This window comes from Ictidomys tridecemlineatus, chromosome 11, assembly GCF_052094955.1.
Source record: "Ictidomys tridecemlineatus isolate mIctTri1 chromosome 11, mIctTri1.hap1, whole genome shotgun sequence".
Taxonomy (NCBI): domain Eukaryota; kingdom Metazoa; phylum Chordata; class Mammalia; order Rodentia; family Sciuridae; genus Ictidomys; species Ictidomys tridecemlineatus.
In genome coordinates this window covers 119,223,915-119,251,510 of record NC_135487.1, presented here as the reverse complement: position 1 = coordinate 119,251,510, position 27,596 = coordinate 119,223,915, and the positions used below count along the sequence as shown (strand labels likewise).

General features: G+C 42.9%; 1 protein-coding gene across 1 annotated transcript; it reads right to left on the bottom strand.

Annotated features, from left to right (window-relative positions):
• Window positions 1-1,914: 1,914 nt before the first annotated feature.
• Cd84 (CD84 molecule) lies at window positions 1,915-24,544 on the bottom strand. The gene is made up of 7 exons (XM_021735995.3): window positions 24,370-24,544; window positions 11,624-11,965; window positions 9,274-9,525; window positions 8,551-8,670; window positions 5,667-5,764; window positions 4,766-4,828; window positions 1,915-4,209 (listed from the first exon to the last, which is right to left on the bottom strand). Exons 1-7 carry the CDS (start codon window positions 24,413-24,415, stop codon window positions 4,147-4,149), a joined length of 984 nt encoding a protein of 327 aa, XP_021591670.2. The 5' UTR covers window positions 24,416-24,544; the 3' UTR covers window positions 1,915-4,146.
• Between the last annotated feature and the right edge of the window lie 3,052 nt (window positions 24,545-27,596).

Genomic DNA, 27,596 nt, shown 5'->3' with positions numbered 1-27,596 from the left:
GTATAGTGTAGAGTGTGTTCTGTTGATTTCTTTTAAAAAATAATATTTTAAGCCAGCTTCATTTTCTTCTTCTGTGGGGATCCACAGCAGGTAAAGGGAGGCAGTATGACAGAGTTAAATGCACCAAGTCTTGCAGTCAAATCCCTTCACCTTGGCTTCCTGACTTTGTTAAGGCATTCCTCCACAGCCTTGATGCAAACTAGAAGAATCAATTTCTCTTTTCCGGGACTGTTGTACTGATAATTAAGGACAAAGCTTCTAGCAGAGCAGTTGGGATACAAAGTAAACCCTTAAGCTCCAGGTCCTTCCTCAATGAGTGTTCCATTTCCATTATTATTTAGACAGAGCCCCTGTTCTCTGAGCCTCCTTGGCAGGACAGGTATGGTATTGGGTAATTAGGGTGTGGTATGGTAGTAACAGGAGGCATGGACTGCATACAACAAAATACATCGGAGTTAGGAGGACTTCAGACCCAGGCAATCCAGTGTCAGAGCTCATGTTTCTGACAACCGATTAATATGCTTTCTCTTGGTGTCTTTGTTTTCCAAACTTTATTTTACACACTGGGTACAGTCACTAGTTTTCTTGTGAAAATTATACAAATCAAGGGAAATTCAGGGGAAAGTCAAGCAGAAGAAAAGGAATTGATCTGAAATAAAATATAGTCCAGCAATTTCTTCTCTCAAGGTGGAACCTAAGACCTGCTTTCTCTTGACACAGCCCCACCCAGCTGTGCTCCTTCCTACTTACACCATTTCCGAGGTGGCCTACTGAAGCTCTTCTCTTTTGGATATGTAGTTTAGAGTGTTCTGTTGATTTCTTTTAAAAAATAATATTTTAAACCAGCTTCATTTTCTTCTGGGAAGTGTGAGATGTAACATCAGAAGCCCAGTCAGTGTTTGCAGGCAGAGGGACTGTCCTGCTTTACCAGTACTTTCCACTAGAGGGCGCTGCCCCAAGATTTCAACTTTGATGGTATTTTCAAAAAACTGGCACATTTCAGTCTCTAGTAAATCCCTGTTCCCTTGAAACAATGTTGTAACTTTATAGACATGTTGGTCACATTGAAGCTCTTCTGGAAATCCATGAAGGGGAAATAAGATCACATTTATTTCACTTTGGAGGCTGAGACATGAGGATCACAAGTTCAAAATCAGCCTAAGGCAATTGAGTGAGACCCTATCTGGGGGAAAAAAAAATCACACTCGTTTTACAGCATAATCTGAGGACTGAGTCCTGTGGAGGGAGTTACATTTTCACAAATCATAATTTTCATAGGAAAGAATGGTCATGAGCTCAAAGGCTACCTTAAAAATTCCCGAGCACTGGATCCATCCCAGGTTTACTTGTTTTGGAACATCTAACTAACTCTTGCTTGCAATTATTCTTTATCCCTCCCTCCTTCCCTCCCTCCCTTTCTTTCTTTCCTCACACTAAGACACTAGGAATTTGACTTAATAAGCACACTGGAAGCAGAAGAAGCAGATTCCAAAATAAGAGTGTTCAGAAATGATCCCTCAATCTTCCTATAGGGCGAGGGGAAACTCACCTTGCTCATCAGCTTCTTCCTCCTTTATAACCAAGTTACTTAATTGTTTCCCTTCATGCCCTTTCCCAGAGCACTGTCTCCTTCAGTGTTTCAGCTGACCTCTTAGCTGTCTAACTCTGAAAGTTTTCCTCCAAATGCCCTTACCCAAAGGCAATAGCTTATAGCTGCATCCTAATGTTTAATGCTTGCCAAAACTTAGTTCCACTATTGTCACGACACAGGACTAAACCGGTCAGGGTCACTCCAGGGGAACTGGGCTGGCACGAAATAATGACACACAGACAGGGAAATATTTTTTTCCTTTGGGTTCCGTGGCGGCCCCTCTGACTCAGCTCCCACCACAGAGGCAAGGCAGGCAACAAAGGGAAAGAGCAGGACTCCAACCTGGTTTTATTGGGGAAAAGCCATTCAAATGAGGCAAGGGGTCAGGTTTCAGGGGGTTGAGTCTAGCTCCTAATGTCTTGCTGTCAGCAGGTTGATTGACATCTTGGAAGGCCACGCCCATCTCAAGTGCTGTGTGGGGATCAAAGGCAGAGCAAGCGAAAGGGACACAAACGTGCACAGCCCACACAGAGCAGCATCTCAGTCTAGTCCGCTTTGTGCGCTCAGGATGCTCACAGCTCACACACACAGCCCGTGGCTGGTTGGCCACATACATAGCTCTTGTCCAGAGCCGCTCCCTATGCACTATGCTTATTGGCATTGATCTGTCCCTACTTCCAACATGTACCTTTTCTGTTCCAGCAGGTTGGTCACTTCAATTCTCTCCAACAGCATTTACAGCTCGCACACAGGGTACAAGTCATTATGTTGGGTGGTGGTGGATACAGAGAAAAATAAAGCAATGAATAAAAGACATGGGCCTTATCCTTAAGTAGTGTATCCTGTAGTGAGGAGATCAGATAATTATGTACGCTATGAGTCAGAATAAAATGAGCCGTGATTAGTTTTAGCTGATGATACCGGGAGACGCTTTTTAGAATAGGTGCCTTTTGAGGTGGGCATTGGAGGATATGTACGTGGACAGGGGTAGCGACATACATTCTGGTTGAGGTACTCCATTTTGCACAGGCAAGGGACTGTGAGCCTATGTGAACCCCCAACTACACCCCACAGACCCAGATATCTGCCTGATTCCCACCTTCCCTCTGCCTCTCTCTGTGGCCCAGCTTCAGCCTTGCCTCCTCCTCTAGCTCTTCTGACTGTTGTAGTTCATTTCACTGCTTGCAGCTGCAGTTCAGGACTTGACTGTAGTGTCTGTGTTGAATTTCTCTCTTCAGCTGGGCCAAAGGCAAGACATCATGCTCATCTTTGGGCCTCGCCACCCTAAGAATGGTAGCCGGTGCTAGAAAGTTCTATGGATTCATTCACTGGGATGGAAAACCTCATTCTACCTAAATGCGGCTCATTTTTTTTTTTTTTTTTTTTTTTGCTGTAGGAGATTTAGACAGTTAGGTTTGCTAACACAAAAGGCAAACCATCCTCTTATGATCACATGACTGTCCAGCTGAGCTGGGCGTGATTCCTCCTTATGGCTAGCCAGCTGGCCATGTGTTTGTGGGGATTCTGGAGCAAGGCTCTCAACCTCAACTTGAACCTCCTGCCCCTCTGAGCTGAGAATAAGGAACTGGGTGAAATCCAGTTTCATTACCTGCACCATTACTCCCAAGTTTCCTCTAGTTAACCACTGTGCTTCCTTCAGGGTTTCTTGTTGGAATGGCTGGTTTACACCCATTTCCACCAAAAGCAAAAAACATAGCTGATTAATTTCTGTTGGAGAGCAGAGGTACTGGGTGTGTCATCTTCCTGCTGACCCTGCTCAGAGTGACACAGAAGGAAGACTTGGCCAGAAAGAAAGTCCCGTAAGACTTTTGAAATAGAGCCCATAGAATAATGCTCCAACATTCTAGTTTCTACCGAAGGAGTATTTCTAACACTCCATTTGGAGAGCGTGTTCTTCGTGACTAACAGCCAAAAACTCTGACAGCTTGTGCCCTGCACGTAGGTCCCCAAGCAAAGGAGCGAGTACCATGCCATGCACTTGAGTGAGGGGCTCCCTCTGTCCCAAGGAAAGAGTATCTTTTCCTAATTTGCTCAAGATGATTTAGGAACTGGTGAGGACCGTGTACCAGTGTTCCTTGCATACACAGAGTGTGAGCAGAGCATTCTTGCTGGTGTGTATGGCATGTTACAGATGTGCAAAATATTGATTCCCTTCTTCTCACAGCTGCTGGACAGATCTGTTACCTCTAGTAAAGAGAATCTTCCAGCCACGTGCAGGAGCAACTTTGATTGTTTACCCACAGAGTGCCTTAAGAAAACATTATTTTCTGCACGTGCCATGATGTGAAGGAGATTGGGGAACTGCTCTGTCATTCATCCGAATGGGAGCCAGTCAGAAAGGGCAAGTAACCATTTGTCTGTTGGTACCAGCCATGCTCAGCAACAGAAGGTTTCCTGCTTGGCTTACATGTTGGGATGCGGTGATTTGCAATCTCCCAGTAAGAGCTGTACAGAGAAGGTCTAGATCCAGGGCACTTGCCACAATGGGTGACTGCAACTCAGTTTCCCAGGGAGAATGCCATCTGCTAGCTAGATCACAATTTCATAGGCTGAAGTCTCCTGGGAGGTCTATTGTCCTGTGTGCTGGTTTTCTCCACCTGTGCACGAGAGGAAAATGTGAGTATATGTTAAGGTGTGCCTGTGGAACTCCAGTCCCATGTGGTACCCAGGAGAATTCAGCAAGTGGCCCCGGAGGTGGGGTGTCTTAGATTTCCCTAGTGCTGCAGAAATCTGGGGTAGCAGGGCCTTGTCTTTGCCAAGTTCTTTTCCTCTTCTCCAACCACCCCATCTGGGACCCCCTGGGAATTTCTTTGCTCAGAAAAGCGCAGTAGGAGGGAATGGGGGAAACTGACATTGATTTTGACTCTGGGCTTGAGACAACATCCAGGGCTCCAGCTAGCTGCATTCTTTGTTCCTAGTTGGGCCCAAGTTCTTTCTGTGTCCCAATAATTCTACTTTCAGCTGTACACAGGGAAAGCCACTGCAGGCTTTTCATTACTGGTGTCTCTCGTGATCTAGGTATTTAGAATGCTGTCAACAACCTTCCCACGAGCTTGCGAAGTCTTGGGTTTTCAATTACCTACTGATGGACGGGGATCACCAAAATGACTGCCACAAAGAGGAAAGCAGGATCAAAAACCGAAAACGATTTACCTTCTCGCAGTACTGCACGGTGGAATAAACTGTGTTCACCGGCTCTTCTTTGAACGGAGTACCCTGGAAAACAACATCCATAGTCCTCTCCGTGAGCCTTCTATGAATCTCCCTTCCTAATTCTGCCTCACCCATCCCCCTTCTCTGGTCCCACGTTTACTGGGTAGTCTCTTCTCCTGGCTTCAGATCTGGTTTCATCCAACTTTGGAGAGGACCAGTGGATCGGGTGGGGTGAGGGGAGTGGGTGGCACCCCGGAGGGGAGGAGGAGCCAAGAGGAGGGATGTGCATGGTTCAGACAGACTGAGTCTTGCTTAGTCCGGGTCTTTGTTTTCCACCGGCTCCATGGATGGAGCAGCCCTATCAGTCCAAGCACAGTGCTAGAGCGACTGGGAAAACTCCTTTCAGATCTCAGGGCAGCAGGCTGGTGGAAACACAGATGGAGGTGAGCCAGGGTGTGGAACGGAGGGAGTCAGAATCTGAGGAAAGTAACCTGCTGCTGCAAGACCAAGCAGCAGAGTGGCTCCAATTACAGAACTGACCCTTGGAGCCACCTTAGCATCTGGTTTTCTGTATCCATGGCAGCAGCCCTCTCCCTCACACTAGGGGCTCCTCTTCTGGCCCCTCTAGAGGGTGCTTCTTAGTCATGACTCTCATCTAACTCAGAGCCAGGCCTGCATGCAGATGCTCATGACTTCAAACCTCGGAGGCTGCCAGGGGCTGACAGTGGACCACATTCCCGTCCTCACAGAGGAATTCATGCTATCTTTTCCCTGACCTGGTGTTTCCTGGTTGGACCCCTCCAGACTTGCCCTGACTGCTTTCCGGGCAACAGAAGCCAAGGGCAATGGTGACTCTGTCCTGGGGGTGGTGGTGGAATTCCTGATAGCATCAGCAGCTCACCTTGCACTGAGGGATTTCATCATAGATTCTGGCCTCTGCTGGTTGAGCGTCTCTTGAAACGGTGATGCTCGTGTATATTGTTTTCTTTGAGACAGCACCTGGGTCACAAATAAACAGAACCACAGTCTGCATGGTGGATGAGCTTTTAAAGATCATCTTAGTCCTATGTTCTTTTTTATTATGAAGAAATAAAGCCATACGAGGTCAAATGGCTTCATCCTATTGAGATGGATTCTTGGATCTTTCCTTTTTCCAAAAATGATATGTGGAATGGGAGGCATGCTGCTCACCCAGAGCTCAGTGGGGTCTCTCTTCTACTCTAGAGTACATGGTAAGGCTAAAGAGGATCTCTTCACTTCCTGTGAGAGCAGTCAAAGGTAGCTCTTCCACCCAGAGTTTTCCTTAGTGTCTCTTGTAATTAGCAGGGATGTCCTCGAATGGCTAGCTGACTTTTCATCTCAGGGCCTTTGTTTTTAACAACATTGATTCTCTCTGGTTGTACACTGTGTTGCATTATTCCGGTACATAACCTTCCTATAACCACCTCAACGTTATGCACATAGCAGATGCTCCACAAACCTTGGTTCCTTGCTTGATTGATTCACAGAATTAAGAAACACTTACTAAGCTCCTTTTATGTGCCAGGTTCCCAGAGAAGCAAACACAGGAGAAATAAGTACCTATATTTTTTGTAATTTATGAGCTAGAAGGGGTATTCATCCCAGTGTACTCCTTTTCTTTGTTACAAACAGAATATAAATTTAGAAACAAGTTGAAAAGAGGCTGGGGCTGTAGCTCCGTGGCAGAGCACTTGCCCAGCATGTGTGAGGCACTGGGTTGGATCCTTAGCACCACATAAAGATAAATAAATAAAATAAAGGCATGCTGTTCCTCAATAAGAGAGAGAGAGAGAGAGAGAGAGAGAGAGAGAGAGAGAGAGAGAGAGAGAGAGAGAGAGAGAGAGAGAGAGAGAGAGAGAGAGAGAGAGAGAGAGCGCTCAGGTGCATGCTTACACGCGCATGCCAGATTTTGGGGCCCTCCTATTCCAGGGCACCAGCATATCCACAAGTAATGGGTCTGAGCTGAGCAGTATCACAGCTCCAGCATTTCAGAGTTTGGTCCTGTCTCAGTTCCTGCTCCAGACGTGGTGAGGGACCCAGACTGAGTGCTGTCTCTTATCTCATTTGTAAACATGAAAAATAGCCCCTCTGTTTCCCCAAGAGGTTGTGAGGGATCAAAGACAGATATCTCTTGAGGGACCTTGCAGATCACCTACAGTCCGAGCAGCCTGTGATTTCCCCCCTTTAGGAGGGTATTTAAGTTATGATGCCTGTCAAAACTCCCTTCCCTGGAATGCCTCCTCTGTACCCACACTGTCAATACCCTTCAATTACAAAGAGAGTAGCTGACATTTACTGAGTATTTACTACGTACCGGGCCAAGCATTTCATATACTCCACTTAATAAGCACGTGCAGCAAGCTGTATTATTATTATTATGAATATTTTACAGCTGAGAAAACTGAAGCTTACGATGATAAAATAACTGGTAGCTGATATGTGATCCAGTTGGGCATTCACCCTCAGACTGACGGCCCAACAGATGCTTAGTCTTAATCACTGTGTGGAGAACTTCCCTCCCTCCCAGTTGTTATTCAGGAAACACAGGGTTGAGAACCAGAGTTCCTAGTGAAGGGTGTCAAGTAAGAACCTGAGGAAGCAGAAACAAGGGAGAGTTAGAAATGGAAACAGAGGTTCCATATTGTTTATTGTGATTGGTGAGAAACGAAGATCTTAGATGGACCTGGGGTTAAGGGGAATGGGGCAGTGTAAACCCTCTTAGGGACTTAAAATCAGGTTTCCTTTCTCCCTCCTCTCTCCCTCCCTCGTTTCCTCCCTCCTTCCATCCCTCCCTCCCTCCCTCCTACCTTCCCCTTCTCCTCTCCTTCTTTCCTCTATTTCTCCTTCCTTTCTTCCTCCCTCTCCCCCTCTTTCTTTCCTTTCTTCTTTCTCACCAATTAGTACATATCCCTCATAGACTCTCCAAAGGTCATTATCAAAATACGATGATATTAGAAGGGACCCCGGAGACTCTGCGGTTCAGACATTTCGCCAGTGAGGACATTGAGTCTGAAGTGAACACACTAGTACAAGGAAGCATGACTGGTTACCGGCAATGCTGAACTCAAACCCAAGTCCTAGACTCACCAGATACTGGCGATCCCAAGAACAGATTCTGAGGACTGCTCAGGGTAACCTCCTACGGTCCCCAGGGCCATCATCCTGGGAGGTGGTGAGGTGGTGGGGTGGGGATTGTAGGAAGGTTAGAAAAATGGGCCTTTCCTGTCACGAGCCGTTCATGGGTTGCATGTGGGTCACTGTGCATGGAAGCCTCGTGGATAGAGACATCTGGTGTCTGGGAATGGCCAGTGGACATTTCCTCTGATCAATTGCTCAGGGACAGTGTGAATATCTTTCCTGCTCTGATGTGGGCCCACTCAGCACCCGAGATGGATGTGACTTGCAAAATGTCAATCAACCTGCTGACCGCAAGACATCAGGAAGCAAGACTCCGCCCCTGAATCCTTATCCCTGCCTTTGATGGACCCCCTGAAATGAACCACCTAAGCCATCTTCTCTTTGTTTAGTTCAAGAACCCATGTGGACTAGATCTATCAGGAGCTTATTTTTAAATATATTTCTCAGTGTCTGTGTTTTGTTATTTGTTAATTATTTGAGATGTTAAGATTTTAGGATGGCTTGGACTCCTCTGGGCAGAAGAAGAAGCCGCTCCTGATACTCTCCACTCCACCTTGGGTAAATGACTTCAGTTCCTGGAGGGAAGAAGGTCCATCTTCACATTTCACCGTCGGGGAGAAGCCTACCTTGCCTTCTCTTGCACAGACGGAGGAGAAACACTGAAGGCAGGATGAGAACCAGCAGAAAGAGCACAGCCAGCCCGCTCAGCATCCCGGCGTGGCGAGGACGGGAGCTGGTTGCAGCGTCTGGAAATGGACGCTTCAGTGAGTCTGGACTCTCAGGAAATAAGCACGCGACTCTTGGCAGCCTTGTCCACATTCAGGGCCACTCTCAAAACTGGGTGTCCTCAGCGGGGCCTGGTGGTGCACACCTGTAACCCCAGCAGTTCAGGAGGTCGATCCTCCTGATCACAAGTTTGAGGCCAGTCTGAGCAACAGAGAGAGGCCCTATCTCAAAATAAAAAACAAAAAGGGCTGGGGATGCAGCTCAGTGGGAGAGGCCCCTTGGGGTTCAACCCCCAGAAATGCAAAAAGAAAAAAAAAAAGAAGAAAGAAAAAATTGGGTGCACCCCCCAAGGAGTGCTAAAGCTCCATCCCATACCTTCTCCCATTAAAAATCAGGAATTGAATCAGAGATGCTCAGGTTTGCCTCAGAACAAGCCTGAATGCTTAGCATCTTGAAAAAGGCTTTGGCCAATTTCTCAGCAGGCTTCCTGGGAAGAGATGTTCCTAGAGACCAGGTTCAGCCTGAAGGAGGCCCATTCCCCTAGGGGTGAGAGCAAGTTCAGACCCTGAAGATCTTCCGAGGGATTTCTGAGATTCATCAGGAACAAAGTCAGAGCTGGTTACCTGCACAGAGCTGCTGGGCGGAGATGGAGTCGGAACTGTTGCTGACGGGGTTCCAGGCGGTGCACGTGTAGTTCAGCTCTCGGTCCTGAGGGGTCTGGAAGATCTGAAGGACATTGCCCTCTTCTCCCAGAGGGCTCCAGCTGTATGTCACATTCTTCTCTTCTTTCTCCACAGAACACGTCAGGGTGACATTACAGGTGCTATTCGCAGATGTCATGAAACTCTGCGTGATTTTTGGTTTCTCAAGCCGACCTGTGAGGGGGAAAATGCGTGAACTCATGGTGAGCAGGAGCTGGTTGATGCCCGATGATGAGAACCAATGGTTAAGTTTTCAAGATGATTGTTAAATATAGTATTATTAAAAATTAAATTATGGCTGAGGGCTGGGGTCGTGGCTCAGCGGTAGAGTGCTTGCCTAACACATGCGTGGCTCTGGGTTTGATCCTCAGCACCACATAAAAATAAACAAACTAAAGGTATTGTGTCCAACTAAAACTAAAAAATAAATATTAAAAAGAATCTTTAAAAAAAGTACGGCTGAGTGCTGTGGCATGTGCCTACCATCCTTGTAATCCCAAGAGTTGGGAGGCTGAGGCAGGAAGATTACAAGTCCAAGGGCAACCTGAGAAACTTAGTGAGACCCTGTATCAAAATAAAAAAAGGTTGAGATGTAGCTCAGTGTAGAACACCCATAGGCTTAACCCCAGTACAAAAATATATATGTTAATATATTGTATATATTTTAATTTGCACATATATTTAAGGACAACTAGAATTTTCTTTGGTAGGTGATGGATAATTTTAAGTTTTTAATATCCACATTAAAATAGTAAAAATAAACAGGTAACATTAATTTTAGTAATGCATTTTATCTAAGCTACTATCCAATATATCACTTTCACTTGTAACCAATGTGAAAATCATTAATGAGTTTTTTTATACTCTGCTCTTGGTGCCAACACTTCAAAATCTGATGTGTATTTTACACTCACTGCCATCTCATTTTGGACTCATTACATTTCAGCTGCTCAAGAGACACATGTGCCTGATGGCTACCATATTGGACAAGGTGAGTCTAGATCAGTGCTTCTTAAACTTCAGCCACATAGGAACAATCCAAAGTGTGAGATTCCTGGACTCTACCACCAAACGTTGGAAGTGAGACCTGAGAATCTTCATCTTCAAAAAACTTCCAGGTGATATTGCCAGGCTAGAGACCATATTTTGGATAATAGTGTGTGACACATCATGCCAGTTATAATGACGATAATAAGTAGTTCTGATATTTTACCTTTAAAAAGAAATTTGCAAATTGCATGCATGTATGAATATGTAATAGTAAATCTCATCATTAGGTACAACCATAAGGCACCAATAAAAATGTGGAGAAAACCATTAAAAAATTTAAAAAAATTATCATTAGCTACTAGAGAAATTCAAATGAAATGAAATGAGATATCACTACACACTCATTAGAATGGCCAAAATTAAAAAAAATAATGCTACCGCCAAAGGCTGGTGAGGATGCCGAGCAATTGGACCCCTTATACATTCCCAGGGGGATATACCTAAAATGTAAAATAGTTTGGCAGTTTCTTTTAAAACTGAAAATGCACTTCGCATCTAATTTCATCCTTAGACATTTATTCCACAGAAGTGAAAATTTATCTCCTAAAGAGACTTGTACCCAAATGTTATAAATCTTATAAACAGCCTTATTTAGAATAGCACCAAGGTGAAAACAATTAAAATGTCCTTCGGCAGGTGAAGGGTTAAATGAACTACTGTGCTTGCACCATGGGATTGATACATACAATAGTTTGGGTAAATCTCAAAGAAATTATGCCAAATGGAAAACAAGTCTCAGAAAGATATATTCACATGGCAGGAGTCCATCTACATAACATCTGTGGAGTAACATGGTTATAGATATGAGCAAATTAGCCCTCTCCAGGGGTTAGTAGTTTAGGAGCAGAAAGAGGGAGGTCATAGGTTGTCCAGGAAGCTCAAGGGAATCCTGGGATGGCACATTTAACTATTTTGCTTGTGGTGGTGTTTGTTTACATGAAGTTACATGTGATGGCTGTGATGACAATGACTTACAGTACCGGAAATTGAACCCAGGACTTTGCACATGCCGAGCAAGTGCTCTACCACTGAGCTCCATCCCCAGCCCTTTTTATTTTGAGACCGGGTCCAACTTGCCCAGGCTGGCTTTGAACTTGGGATCCTCCTGCCTCAGCCTCCAGAGTAGCTGGGATGACAGGAGTGCACCACTAGGTCCAACCAGATGTCCTTTAGACAACAAAACAAAAGTAGGAACCCAGCCCTCCTTCCTCCCACAACTCACGGTAGACCTGAAGGTGGTAGCTTTTGGTGGTGGTGTAGGGAGAGTTCTTTGTGTTGATGTCTGCTCGGTAGACTCCTGCATCTTCCATCCTCAGATCATTAATGATCAGATTGTAGCTGTGATCTGTGACTTCTATTCGTTCATAATAATTTATGTGGGTCGTGACAACTGTGGGTGCTGTTCCTGGGTCTCCTGGTGTCATAAAAGCAACAGATGTTTTAGAAGTCCACGCAATGCTGGAGAGTTGCTGTGATTCTTGAATATTTAAGGGAAAAGTAGCCGACTCCCCCAGAATTCCATTCACCACCATCAAGGCTGCATCATTTCCAGCTGCTTCCAGCCCTGAGGACAAACAGAAAACTGTAACATCTGACTCTGGGCACCATCCAGTTCCTTGTCTTCTCAGCCTATAATCTCCCAGCTCAACCCGTTTCTTGACACTGTCTTTAGCACTTTATTGTAGTATATTTAATGTTATGACAACTATATTTTCTAAAGGAGTCTCACTTAAAATTTAGTTTCTCAGTGAAGTTGTAGAGATCCGTTTTATTAAAACATGTTTACCTAGTGTACACTTTCTGAAAGTTAGAAGGCAATTTGAGAGATGAAGACCACAAATCTCCCTGAGGTCCAAGATATACCAAGTGTACTTCTTTCTCAAGATCATATTGCCAAGTAGTGGAAGAGCTTGTGGGACAAGATCTAGAATATCTGGGCTGATGGACTCTTGGGTCACTGCTTTTTCTTTTTCTGTGGTATTTGTAAAAAAACAGGTTACATGTTTTGCTTCTCTTCATGGAAGATATAGGCCGAAGATAAGGGTAACCATAGTGACTTTGCACCATCTGGTTAAGAAAGCCCTTCATTTCTGTGACAGAGGCTCTGGAGAGTGCTTCAGAGGCTCTGGAGAAATTATTCCCCTAGTTGACGATTTTTCTTGGGGTGTCTTTTTGGGTCACTTCTATATCCTCATTCTCTAGAATACCTGATGCATAAGGGGTTGCTTAGAAAATATTTATGGAATGAGTTTGAACTCATTCACGTGTTGTCTAGACTTTCTTGGACCAGCTTGTGAAGTAAGCAAAGATCACTTCTTCATTCATCCTTTTATGAATGAATGCATGTCTTTATTCAGGGTTAGTTTTGTTTCAGACACTTTGACAGATACTTATTAATTTGATTTACGATACAAATGTTTTTTGGGCATTTACTCCTTAAGCATGATACAAGGAGCTGGGTGTAGAATGGTGAGTGAGAAGAGATACAGTGCCTGCTTCACTTACCAATGTCGATCAGATAACCCACAGACAAAGAGACAGATAAAAAATATGCAATGATATGCTTTGAAGGAGAAGAGTAAGGGGACTTGATCTATCTTGGGAATCCAGGGAACATTTCCTAGTGAAAGCCGAAGGGTATCTACTCTTAAATGTAATGTGGGAAAAGTGAAAAATTTAATCTCCTTTTCTTCTCTCCTCCATCACCTTGTGAAGATAAACTGATTGAATACGTAACTGTAAAATTAGAGGCAATATAATTATAAGGTATTATTTTCTCACCTTTTATTATAATGTTATTCTCTGAGGTTGTTTTTTAAATTTTTTTTGTGTGTGGTGCTGGGAATCATTTATTTTTGTGCTGCAAGGCCTGGTGCATGCTAGACAAGTGTACTTTCCCGAGCTATACCCCCAAGCCCTCAAATTACTTCAAAACTGATTGGACAGGCGCAGCCAAACCAGAAAGGTGTCAATCACAAACAGCTATTTGGACTGTTCTGATGGGTACTTCCAGAATGTGTTTCCCCCATATGTAGGTTCATGCTGACCCTAAAATTTATATAGGTCTTGGCATAGAGAGGGCAAGAATAAGGGCTATTGAGAATACAAGTCACTTGGAAGTGTCACAGGAATAAAGGGCTTTCTTAACCTGTTGGTGCAAAGTCACTATGGTTAGTTACCCTTGTCTTCAGCTCAGTAAGCACTGCAAAAGCCCCAGGGCTGCTCATAGAAACCTCTGTCCTTTCAGATCAAGGGAGATTCTCCCTAAGGAGAAATATCCCAGGCAAGGTCTGCTGTGTTAGTTGGAGCAAGCAGGCTAAGCCCAGAGGAGATGTTACCAGGCCCTGAGATGGGAGAGGAGACAAAGATTTATTAAGTGCTAAACCATGTGCCAGATGCTGAGTTAGAAACACCGGGCTAAGCAGACTATCACTGCAGCACTAAGGGGCTTGAAGCTCAAAGATTAATAATGAAAAAATACAATGGTGAGTGCCAAACAGAAACAGCAATAGGAACGAATCATTGAGGGGACAGAAATTTCGGTTAATGCTGCCTTCGGTAATTGCATATTTTGCCAAAATCTTTGAACCTGAACTCTCTCCAGGTAAACTGTTCTACTGGGCTGATGAGGTCTGGTAGTGGGGCACTTGAGTGTCCCAGCCTGAATTCTTGGATGTCCCAGTTATTGGCATGGGATCTGTGCAGTTGAGCCTAGAAGGACCCTGAACTTGGTTCATTGCAGCGATTCCAAAGGGCCCCATGTTTTCACTTTGCATTAGGTCCCGTGAATTTTAGAGCCAATCTTGCTCCTGCATCTTCCATGTCTCAAGGTTTTATAAAATTTAGGCTCAAGTGTCTAACCGTCATTCCACTCTGGATTTGAGTTAGGTCAAATGAAGTGAACAAGACCTGAGACTTGCAGTTCTTGTGGGTTCTTAAACCCTAGCCCTGGGGAGGCACTTTGCTAAGACTGAGAGCTTCTTGGTATCAGGGCAGTTGGGAAGCCACAAGGGATGGGTGGGTGGTACAGTTTGAAGAGTGTGCCTGCTCTCCATAGCAAGTCATTCAGGAAGTGATGCTGGGTTATCAAAGGGCAATCGGGCAGCGGGGGTGGAGGGGAGACCAAGCCGGAGGAAGTCCTGCTACTCTTTGTGCTTCTGGTGCTGTTGATGCCAACTCCCTGCTTGGTGAGAAAAGGCAAAGCGTCCACAGTCATAGGATAAAGGTTCTGCCACCTTTAAACGTTCCCAATTGTGCTCTAAGTAGCTGGAAAACCCATGTAGTGGAATGACAGGAAGGCAGAAGATGTAGGCGCCAGTACTTTTTATTTATGAACGGGGTGACCTTAATAAAGTGACAAAATGTTTCTGAGTGTATTTCATTAGCCAGGATGAAAGTAATAACTATATTGGCCACTATCTGCTTAGCAGCAAATGATGACATGCTTTGTTAACCATCAAGGCAAAACTGGCACTGGTTATTTGGGGGATTGGTAAGGATCAATTGCATTATGCCCTTTACAGCTTCCATAGGCCATCCCTATGGCATCTTTGGTGATGCCAAGGACATAGGAGCCCTTTTAAAGTCTTCTTCTTTTTTTAATCAAGAAGCACTATATCACTGAGCTATATCCCCAGTCCTTTCTAGTTTTTGAGATAAGCCTCACTAAGTTGCTGACCTCTGATTTGTGATCCTCCTACTTCAGCCTCCTGAGTTGCTGGTATTACAGTCATGCACCACCATAGCTTTAAAAGACATTTTTAAAAGACATTTTGTCTCCTTTAAAAGACATTTTTAAGGAATAATTCAAGTAAAGGAGGGGTGGTTTTTAGGTACTCTTTTTTCTTTTGTGATACTGGGGATTATATTCAGGGATGCTCTACCCCTGAAATAATCCCCAACCCTTTTTATTTTGAAATAGACTCTTGCTAAATTGCCCAAGCTGGCTTTGAATTTGTGAATTTTCTGTTTCACTTCCCCAAATTCCTGGGATTACAGGCATGTGTCACCCAGTTTTTAGATACTCTTGGTGGACTTCATTTTGCTCTTAAAATACTTCAGAAGGTTTTAAAAGAGAATCTCCATATTAATCAATTTCAATATTTCTTTTTCTAGGCGCTAAAGGAATTCAAATATTACATGATTACCGGAAGGCATCTTAGCAAAACTCAATTTCAGAGAAAACTTGTGGCACAGTAATGTCTTGAGAGAGGAGGAGAGGTGTAGCTCAGTGGTAGAGCAGTTACCCAGCATGGGCAAGGTCCTGGGTTCCATTCCTAGTATTGCTCCCACTCACAAAAATGTCTTGAGGATTTAACATAAAATGTAAGATGCTAATCTATGACAAAGACAGGTTCTTTGGAGTTTAATATCTTGTTAGGCAAATAAGACACATGTTATGTGTATAACAGTCATGTTTGTAACTGTCATTAACACTAAAGAGGGCAAATGATAAATTCAAACAAAGAGAATAGACAGGTACTTTCAGTAGGAATTCAAGGGGAGAGGTCATGTTGAGCCTTACTGGTTAAAGAAACTTCTAGAGGCAGTAGAACTTGACAAGAGAAAATAGAATTTTATTAGATGGAAGAGAAAGGAAGAGAATCTCCCGTTCACAGCTCCGGAATAAAAGTTTAGAAGCAGAACTCTTGATGTCAGTTGACTGAGTAGAGATTTGCATAACAGAGCAGAGAGAGGTAAGGCTGGAGAGACAAATGAGGCACAGCCTTGAGTCTGAGGTCTATGTTAGAGGCAGAGGAAACTATTAAAGTTTTTTGAGGATAAAGATTAGAATAATGTTTTAAGGTCATCATAATATAATAATGATGCAAGGAAAACAAAAATAGAGGAGCCGGGCTAGAGAGACCCTTTAGCAGACTCTTAGAGCTATCTGGTCATGAACCAGGGACTGGTAATGGGATAGAAAGGAAGGGCTGGGTTTGAGAGATAGCAAAACGCAAGGCAAGAAATAAGGAGGCATCTAATAGAACCCAGTTGTTCCACAATGAATTTTGAATTTCTCCACTTTGTGCCTGGAATATTTGTCGTGGAAAACTAGTTTATACTGGGAATTTTATGGTGGGAAGAAGTCAAAGGAGATAGACAAGTCTGGTGTTAGAAATATGGGATTGGAGAATAATAGTGGACCAGCTAAGTAAGCAGTCAGCGGATGGACGATAAGGGGGGACTGGGCTTGAAGTATTGTTGGGGTGGGGGAGCACTGTGGCCAGATCCGCTAGCTTTACCCCCACTATTTGTTCTCTCCCATATCTCAGTGATAGAGTCCTTAATTTTTGGAAGGGCGAATGGCCACCCAGAAAAAGGACTACATTTCCCTGCTGTCTGAATGGGGTGATGTCACCAAGTTCAGGCCAACAGAATGATAGTCAAGTGTGGCCTGTGCCCCCCCCCCCCCCCCCGTGTCTGTAGGAAGAGGAGAATTTGCTTTCTTCATCTCTTCTTTGCTTCTTCAGGCTGAAATACCATGACAGCGGGATCTCAGACAGATGTTATGGATCATAAGGAGAAAACCAAGGACTGAGGATGGTGGAGCAAAAGACAGAAAAAAAATCTGGGTCCCTGATATGACTTTGTGAACTAGTCCACCCACTGGTGAACCTGCCAGCTCTGGCCGTTTTACACGAGCAAGAAATAAACTTCCTTCTTGCTTAAGCCATTCTTCCTTTCAGCTTTGTGATGTATCATCCCATGACCCTCAAGGGGTTTGGAAATCATTTACAGATAGGGAGGGATTAAAGGAAAGCAAGGTCATTCGGGAAGAGTAAGGCTGAAGTCCTAGACAGCTATTCTTGATGACCTTCATCTCTCGTAATACAGGAGGTGAGACTGTCCACGAAGAGCGAGGAGACCAAGGTGAGACTGGCTAGGAAGCGTACAATTTAGGGGGACACATTTTGAATACAGGCATGTTTGAACCTGGAAGTGTTATCTTGAGAAAATGATTGAGATTCATTGATCCTCAGTTCCCCAATACAACCTCCCCATACACAACCCTACCACAATGTAATTACCAAGAATGCCGAATCCTTGTTTCAATCACTGCTGTTTCCCCAGAAACTAGTGGATGGTTACCAAATGTTCATGAAAAAAAACAAACAATGAATCCATATTTTTTTTTTCTTACCACTGACCCAATTACCATTATCTAGCAATGAAAAGAATTGAGGGCAATTCACTGGCCTCTGAGTCTTGGGGTGAAAGATCAAGGTTTAAACTGATTGATAAGAAGGAGCCAGCTTTGATTTCTTTCTACTCCAATATTCTATTCTGTTTGTAAAGAAAATTTGTATAGCTGGGTGCAGTGGCACACACCTGTAATCCCAGCTACTTGGGAGGCTAAGGTGGGAGGATCACAAGTTGGAGGCCAAGCATTTTGACAACTAAGTAACAACTTAGTGAGACCCTGTCTCAAAATAAAAAATAAAAAGGTTGAGAATATAATAATCTCTGTCTCATAGAGCTGTTGTGTTGAACCTGGAAGTGTTATCTTGAGAAAAATCATGAGGTTCCACCCAGGGGAACCCCATTCCCACCCCCGCATGGGATGTGGGTGGTATTGGTTAGTGAAATAAAACAGAGCTGTCCTGCTACTTTGAGAGATTACAGAGATTAGCTCAGTGGTAGAGTGCCTCTGGGTTCAATCTGCAATATCAATATCATCCCAATATATATATTTTTTTTTGGATGCAGATCTGCAGAATGGAGACCCACAGCCAAGTTAGTAGAAGTGTCTTGAAGTAGGGATCAAGAAACGCCTTCTAGTCATGGATCTACTATCTACTAGCCAAATGTCCGTGAAAGTCACTCAATTCAGTCTCAGGATCCTCGTTGGTTACGCGGGAAGCCATCTGTGAAATGCACGAGGACCTTCTCTCGGCCTGGCAGCCAGGCAGGGAACAGTTCTGGCACTGGGACTTCCCATGGCTCTCCCACAGTGACAGACCGCCCAATGCACGTGACCTTCCCCTCTGCTCTGCTGGAAAGGTCCCTCCCAGTAGCACTGGAGATGGCCATAACCCGTTAGGAACCGAGCAGCCTACCTGCCCCCACCTTTAACCTGTTTCGGGTGAAGAACTTCCCGTGGAATTTCTTTGATGTCTTCCAATATAAAGAAGCAGGTGCAGGCTCCCGTTAGTGGTGATGGTCTGGTCAGCTTGCCCGTCCTGCCCCCAAACTACTCTCTGTGTTCTGTGTGTTTTTTGTTGTTGTTCTATTTTTCTTAGCTTTTATTTCTCATCCAGCTCATTCCACCAGGGGGGAACCCCATTCCCACCCCCGAGTGGGATGTGGGCGGTATTGGTTAGTGAAATAAAACAGGGCTGTCCTGCTACTTTGAGGGAAATTACAGAAATTAGCTGATGGGAGAGTGCTCTCAGGCATGTCTACTAATGGAGAAGAACCTACATACCCCAAGGGGAGTCTTGCCTTGAGGAGAGTCCTCTACCTGCCCCTGTATGAAGCACAGGACCGAGAGTCACTGAGAACTCAGCTGCCTGGGTTTGAATCTTGGCTTTGTCGGGTACTGGCCATCATCCTTAGGTACAGTTAGTAACCTCCCTGTGCCTCAGTTTACCCAGTTTAAAATGCAGATTATAGTAACATTGACATGATAGAAGTGTTACAGTCAGTTCAATGAATTAATTTTGGCATACTTCTTACAACAGTGCTTGGCATGCCCTGTGTTTGTTATATAATTTTTTTTTTGTATATGGTGCTGGGGATTGAACCCAGGACCTTGTGCATGCTAGGCAAGCACTCTACCAACTGAGCTATATCCCAAGCCCCTAAAATTTAAAAAAAAAATAATGATTTTAGTTGTAGGTGGACACAATGCCTTTATTTTATTTATTTATCTATCTTTATGTGGTGCAGAGGATGGAACCCAGTGCCTTACCCATGCTAAGCAAGCACTCTACCACTGAGCTACAACCCCAGCCCTGTTATATAAAATTAATAAGCATGTTACAGAGATAAAAATAACACCCTGGACAACTCAGAAAGAAAAAAGAAGTGTTGGGGTTTTGCAGAGATGTCAGAGGACGTCTAACAGTAAGCAAGGGTGGACTGCGGATGATGGTACTGTTGCTTAATAGACACCCTCAACCCTTGTGTTTTCAGGATCCTTCAAATAAGCACTTCTTGTTCTTTTTTTTAGCAGTAGCTGACTTCCTCCCTTCTTCTCCATCCGCTGCCTACCATGGGGGTGGAAGGTCCTTTTGTATTGCTGGACTGGGATGGTGACCAGAGGCAGCATGACCTTGCGGTAGCCAAAACCCAACAGTGGGTTATAACTTGTCCAGCTAAGTTGAGACACTGGAGGCAAAGAGGAAGCAAAATGGTTGGGCAGCAGAAATTTTGTGTCATTGTCCAGAAACATGGAAAGTCCTTGGTCACAAGGTTGTCAGAAAAGGGAACCTGCTACTCTCCTACCACGATATCCTATTTTCCTCTGCGATTTTTCCTTTATATTATCTTTATTGAGATTTGGGTTAACTTTAATCAGTTGCTTCAAAACAAATAAAACCCAACACACACACACACACATGCATGCGCAAAATCTCAAAAACAGAGACGAGTTCATGGCCATCCATTGCTTTCCCCGACTCCTCTCTATTAGCACATCCTTAAGCATCACGTGTAACAAGCGGAAAAATGGGTACCTATACAGTTCCCCCAATATCAGACCTGTCAACTGATGGCTCATATCTCTTTTTCCCCCCTGGTTCTACAGTAATGAATTTAGTTACCCCCAAAGTTTCAGATCTACCCCTCTCTAAAGGGCCAAGATAAGAAAGGTTTGATTCAGGAACACTTGAGAACCCGGATGGCCTGGCACTGACTGTTGGGCACTCTCTGCTCTGTCAGAGTCCAGGTTCATATCCGGGGCTGCTTCAGCATGTTGGACTGACACCATGGGCCTCTATCCTCTCCCTGGAGGCTGGTGTTATTACAGGGACACAGTTTCCATCCTCTATTCGAGATTCATGTCTTTGAGCTGATGTCCTGACGTCTAATTTTCCCCACATACAATATATTTCCATTTCTATAGTTAAGCTTCTGTGTTTGAGCCCCTCATGAGGGACCATGGTGGTAATCTGCTCAAATCTCTTTCTAGAATTGAGGTCTTGACTTTATCTTGAAGGCCTCTCCCTGCAAGGACTTCAGGCCAGTGGCAGGTCGGCTCTTGTTAGTGCCCTTCAGTAGGCCTGCATCCTGTCTCTGACCCCAGGGATGATGCTGGGGTCTAGTTATCCCTGGACAGATATCCAGGTGGGCCCCCTCACTTCTTGGGTTCTTAAGTTTCTGCTGAAATGCTTCATGATCTACTACTCTACACCCAACAGGGACATCAAGGCCATGTTGACACTGGACTTTTGTTTGTTTTGAAAAAGCTGATTCAAGTCAACTTAAATTCTACTGAAATAATGGTGTGTGAACAGAGTCTGAAGAGATGGCTATTCCCCCAGATATTCTGTCTTGAGAGTCTGCCAAAATTTCTGTTACTGACAAAGGGCTTGTCCACTAGTACCTCTTTGGTAGGGGAAGAGAGAGGTGCAGCTTCAACTTGAATAATCCTGTCTTTCAAGGAACAAATTCCCCAATATGAAAACCATCCATAACGGGACCAGTGTTTTACTCCACTTTGGCAAGAGAATAGTGCTTGGTGGTTAAGTTTGAGGACCCTGGGGTTTATTTATTTTTAATTTTTTAAAAATATATTTAGTTGGACACAATACCTTTATTTTACTTTTTTTTTTTATGTGGTGCAGAGGATTGAACCCAGGGCCTCACATGTGCTAGGCGCATGCTCTAGCTCTACCACTGAGCCACAGCCCCAGCCCTGACACTGGGGTTTAAATCCCACTTCCTCTACATTTTGGCTCAATGACCCTTTGACTTAATGTGTATCAATGTTTTTATCTGTAAATAGGTAGAGTCATAGTATCCATCTCATGGGTGTTAGGGGAGATTAAACAAAACAATAACCGTCGTCGTCGATGGAGAGTGTTGCCAGATGAGTAGGGATTGTTCCACCCATGGTTTGTTATTGCTATTATTTTTTTTTTAAATATTTTTTTAGTTGTTGATGGAACTTTATTTTATTTATTTACATGTGGTGCTGAGAATCGAACCCAGTGCTTCACACATGCCAGGCAAGTGCGCTACCACGGAGCCCCAGCCCCAGCCCCTGCTATTACTATTATTGATGAGAGATAGGAGAAAGGAGCAAGGGAAGGGGTTGAGGAAGTAGATGTAAGAAGTGGGAGGAGAAAAAGAAGGATTAAGAGTGTGAGAGAGAACACAGAGAGGGAATGGACAGGGAGCAAAAGTGATGGACTCTTCCATCTTCTACTCCCAGAGGGTGAGTGGCTCATCCGTGGAGGGACAGTCAGAGTCACAGAGCTCCCAAAGTGACCATGAGAAAGTCGAGCTCAGAGCACGAGACTGTGAGTCTTGATTCTCCAAGGAAACCTTTCCAGTGCGGAGCAGTCAGAGGTTCACACACTCAGACTTTCCCTGTGTCAGTGATTTCAGGGGAAAACGGGGGATTTCTACCTTCATCTCTCCACATCTTCTCAGCTGCTTCGTCTGCTCTGAGTTCTAGGAAGTGCATCAAACCAGTGTGCACTCCTAAGCCCAATACCAAATATGAGGGCTCACCTCTTCTAGGGACAGCAGGGGGTGGGATTTTATGGCGTACATGTGCACTCAGGAAAATGGAAATGTTTGTGGAATAATCTTTAAGAGACAGATATATATCCGTTCAGTCAAGGTGAATGATATGTGAAAATGTTTGCAGCTTTATTCTATAAAATATGCACCATTCTCTATTTAAGGAGTCCCTAATGACACGAATATCTCACCTGGTTCCTTTTTCAGAACAACAGCCCACACCTAAGCTCAAACTCATTCTACTTTTCTGCATGCTCGTGTTCCTTGGACCATCCCAAACAAAGGAGTCCTGTCCAGGATCTTGGTGCAATAAATTCAAGATCCTTCCTAATAATGTATGGGAAATCCAGAGCAAGGCAGAAGCAGTGGTGCATGCCCATGATCTCAGCAACTTGGGTGGGGTGTGGGGTGGGGGCTGAGGCAGGAGGATCTCAAGTTCAAAGCCAGCCTCAGCAACTCAGCAAGGCCCTAAGCAACTCAGTGAGAACCTTTCCCAAAATAAAATATAAAACATGGCTGGGGATGTAGCTCAGAGGTAAAGTGCCCCTGGGTTTAATCCCTGGTACCACCGTCACCACCACAACAATTAAAAAACAAAAACTGTGAAAAACCAAAAAACAGCATTAGCTAATATTTGTCAAGCATGTACTATACTTGGTTTCTATACCAAGTATTGTAAATTATTATTTTGATTCTCTAAATAATCCTACTAGTAATAGTTTCCCCATTTTGAAGGATTTGAAACAAAAGTTCAAGAGGTTGCATAACTTTTAGAGGATCAAAACTAATGGGCAAGTGCGTTGCTACTAGATGATTCAACAACTTTGACTTCAGTTTCAGGAGAAGAGAAAGTGTATCCTAGGGCAGCCCGTTATATTGCTCTTTGAAGAATGAGGATTTGAACGCTTAGGGAGGAGATCAATTGGAGCAGAAAGGCCTACAGCCTTGGGTTACAAGAATCAATGTTCATTTCTAGTTTTACCAATTTCGAGAAGTGGCACTTCAGGTGAATTATTTGATTTCTGAGTCTTGGCTTACTCTTCCTCTTTTTCATTACTCATAATGAAATTAATAATTTTCATCTCACCTGTTGCAGAGGTCCTAATACGGGTAACATAAGAAGTAGGCATGATAATTGAAGAATACTTTTCAAACTAAGTGAAATGCCACCCCGTCTATTCCTTCTCTGAGAGATAAGGACATCCCTAGGTTCCACTCTGTTCCCCATCTACTTGCATAGGGTGATCAGCAGAAGCTGCAAATACTCAGCTTGCTCAGTGGGTGTAATCTCCATAAAACTCAAATTAAAGGAGCCATACCCTGGTCAAGGAAACCAGAGAGATCATAGTGCATTGATTCTACTTTTTCACAAAGTCTTAACCCTCCAGGTTTCCTAGGTTCTCACTCATGCTAGGCATTTGCTAGTGCACATTCAGAGCTGGTAAGAATACTAGAAGTACACTTAGAAATTCCCAACATAATCAATTTTTACATGAACAGGCAATTATTTGGATGATAATATGAGCAATTATAAAGCACTCTGAGGACTTTTTTTGTTAATATTACCTACTTGTTTGGTAGGTAATCTAATAACCAATATTAATTTAAGGCATAAGTATGGAAAATAGAGTTTATAACTCAAGTTCTGAACCTCTGTTTTTGTTTGGAATTTACTTGCACAGAAATGGCGGGAGTATCATCACCTTTCCCCCATTTATTTTAGAGTTTTTGGAGAATAGAAAGCAGACTAATAATCCTGCATGTGCTTTTAAAATGAAAGGAGCTCATGGAGAGGATTTTTTTTTGTAGTGAGACATCATGCAACATTCTAACCTGATAGAGCAATGAAATATCATTAGTCAGATCATATCTCTCTCAAAAACCACATGACACATTCTAATACCAAAAAAACAAATTGCTTTTAATTTGCTCAAGGTTTTGGATGACCTGTCTTTTCACTGGGTTCTGTGGGTGAGTCTACACAAAACGCTGTCTCTTCCCAGAAGAAGGGTTTTTCTCAGATGTTTGGAGACAGCACAGATCAAACTCAGAAATAGCAACTCTACAGTTGAGAAACAACTTAAATTGTTTTAAGATTTGAGCTGAAAGCCATCCCCCATTAGTTGGATCTCTTTTGAGTACAAGGTAGACTGAAACAGAGGGTCTTCTGTTGAAAAAAGATCAAAGGGACACTTCAGTATCTTCCTTAAGAGCAATTTCTACAACTTTATGGAAAAGTAGGAATGAGGGAGGTTAACAAGGGTCAGAACTCACAGGTTTGCAGAAAAAGGAGCGAAATCCACAGGAGGTGCTGGGCCATCTTCCTCCGGGCTCTAGTCTTCTGCAGACAAGAATGATGCTCTTCTACCACCGTCTGTTTCACTGGAGTTCAGTTGCCTCTTGCTTCTTTTTATAGCCGCGTTTAAGAGAGGAAGTGTGAGTTAACCGATTAAAGAGGTATTGGTCTCTGTAATACTGTGCTAGTGTCTTCTGATGATATAGCATATGCTGCCTAGCATTAGTGAATTATTTATTCAACAAACATTTATGGAGTGCCTGATATGTGCCAGGTACTATTCTGGATGCTGGCAATATCAAGAGCAATAAATAATGGATTGCCTTGCTTCCACAGAGTTTATACTCTTTTTTTTTTTTTTGGAGGTGTCAAGAATTCCATAGGAAATTCTAATAAAGTGTGATAAGTGTTGCGCTTGGGAGAACTACAGGGAGCTGTGAGAGCAGGAACATCTAACTCAGGCTAGGGCGATTTGGAGAAGGCTTTCTGAAGGAGCTGACAACCAAAGTGAGACAGACTTGTGAATAAGATGGCATTATTAGACAAGAGAACGTAGAGGGAAGAGGAAGAATGTCTTGATACAGGATAGCAGTTTAATAAATGGTGTCAATTGATATTATATAATCATAGTTATGTAAATAAAATAGAATTATATATACATCATAACCTTAGTGTAGTATTATGTTCATATAATTGTTCTTTAGTATATCAAAGATGCACAATTTTATTAGTATATAATTAACTTATAAAATATATATTAGAATATTATCTAGTGCTATGTACAATTATTAATATGTAATTAACTTATGAAATATACATTAGAATATTATATAGTGATATGTAAAACAGCTGCATATAATTATGTTATATATATTATAATTATAAAATACTATGATTATGATCATACCTTCTTAGTGACATAACATAAGTATTTAATAAAGTTTAAACTTGAAATGGATTTTTAGACTATCTCATCTGTTTTGCAGATGGGAAAATTAAGGCTCCAAGGAAAGGAAGTAATTTTTCTCAAGGTCAATAAACTAATGCATTGGGATAAAAACCAGCAAATGTTATATGGTAAAGACTGAAATTCATGGGGAGGAGAGACAGAAGGTACAGAGAGACATGCTTCAGTGCATAGCAAAGTGGGGCTAGGGTGAGAGATTGTAAAGTGATAAAAATCTCCTTACAATATGTGACAATCACAGAACTTTGTGCACCCAACCCCATCCTATTAACATTCATAAAGCAGAAATTTGAAAAACAGGTAGAATTTGTCAAAATGGTCATGTTTATTTTATTCCCAAGTCACATGGCCACATATCTTTGTCTTGATAATGATGTAGGAGGATAATAAAATCCTTTAGATCCATGGGAAGAAGAAGAAAATATGGAAAAAAAGAAAAATCATACTTTTCTTGGTATGCAAAAAACCCTTGAAGGTTTAAGCTTCAGAGAGAAACGAACCCTTTGTAGATGAGCAGAGCCAAGTGTTCTCCCAAACTTGGGGCAAGATACCGGGCTGGTATCCAGACCAATAAGAGAGTCCATTGTTCTAAAAGACCTTGCAAGAGAAGAATAAATTAGATGAAGCTTAGATGACAGATGCTCTGGCGAGGCAGATTGGAATCTGAAAGGTTCCTCAATTTCCAACAATTCTTTGTCCCCAAATCCCTATCCCACTCCAGAATTTTGCTGAGAAAGTGGCACCAAGAAGGGATTGGGAAGCAGAGACAAACTGTATAGTAGCACATATTTCATAATAATTGGATTATAAGATTTTAGTTCAAATGTAAGTAAAAAAAAATAGTAAAACTGAAACCCAACTCCTTCCTGTTTCATATATCGGTACAAGATTTAAAAGTCAGTGAAGGAATTTAGGAAGGTAGGCCAACAGCAGATCTAACTCAATTTAACTCTGAGGGGAATATTAATGACCAGCTTCTCACTCGAACTGTCACACAGAGGACAGGACTTACATTACCAGGGAAATAAAGCAAAGCAAAGTAAACAAAACAAGACAAAAACATTCAATTTGAATATATACTATTTCTTTCATTCCCAATTATTGGAACATAACAAAACTTGTAAGAATGATGAAAAAGAAAGAAAATATGATTCATAACCAGGAGAAAACAATCCAACTCACCCCCACCTTTATTTTTAAATTTTGAGACAGGGTCTAGCTAAGTTGCTCAGTTTGACCTCAAACTTGCTACCCTCCTGCCTCAGTCTCCCAAGCATCTGGGGTTACAGGTGCATACTACCATGCCCAGCTATAAATTTATTTTTAGAAAATGCAAACTTATATATAGGAACAGAGAGCAAGTCAGCAGTTCCCTGGCGGGAGGGGGGACAGGGCAAGTGGCTGAGATCACAAAGGGCACAAGAAAACTTTTGACTGTGATGAATATGCTCATTATTTTTATTATGGTGATTGTTTTTTGATATATATAAATGCAAAAAAAAATACATATTTAAGGCAAAAGCTTTCTCCTATGCCTGTTCCCTTAGACAGAGAGCAAACTGTAGTACCTGAAACTCCATTTACACTATGTTGTTCACTTTTTCTTGTAAGCATGCAGATTTGACTGGATAACCCCAGATGTCATACTCCCAATATGAAGGTAAGATCTAAAATTATAAAAGAGAAAATATTTGCAAAGTATTCCTTAGATACAATACTCAAATCACAATTCATAAAAGAACAAATTGTAATTTTTTTTAAATTAAAAAATGGCAGTGCTGTGATTTGAACTAAAAAAAAATTATCTCAAAATATAATTTAGAAAGGAATTGGAGTTGTAGGTCGATTTCTGGGACTATGTTAAACACTTCCACATGAGAAACTGTTGGAGGAATTCGATTTGATTAGCCTGGAAAAGAGGAAACCTGGTGAGGGGGTGGGGATTAAGGCAGGGGGACCAGTGTGATTACCACGGTCAGGTTTTGGAAATGTGGGAATTTGGAGTCCAGGTGTCTCCATAAGGCAGAACAAGCATCATGGAAGTTGCATCAGGAAAGCAGGGTTCAGTTTCACATGACAGTTTCCACCCCCATAATCTCAGTCACCTCACAATGGACAGGAGAATTCAAGCCAAGACTGGATGGTCTCAGATATGGGTTTTCTGACCAGAATTCCTCATTCTGAGCTTGGATCCTGAATGCCCCAAAATAAAAGTTAGAAAATTCTGTTTCCTTATGA

Coding starts and splice junctions, on each gene's coding strand:
- Cd84 (XM_021735995.3), bottom strand. CDS start 24,415: ATGGCCCAGCACCTCCTGTGGATTTCGCTCCTTTTTCTGCAAACCT. Junction 11,966..24,369: donor GCTCCTTTTTCTGCAAACCT/GTGAGTTCTGAC, acceptor GTTTGTCCTCAG/GGCTGGAAGCAGCTGGAAAT. Junction 9,526..11,623: donor CTACCACCTTCAGGTCTACC/GTGAGTTGTGGG, acceptor TCCCCCTCACAG/GTCGGCTTGAGAAACCAAAA.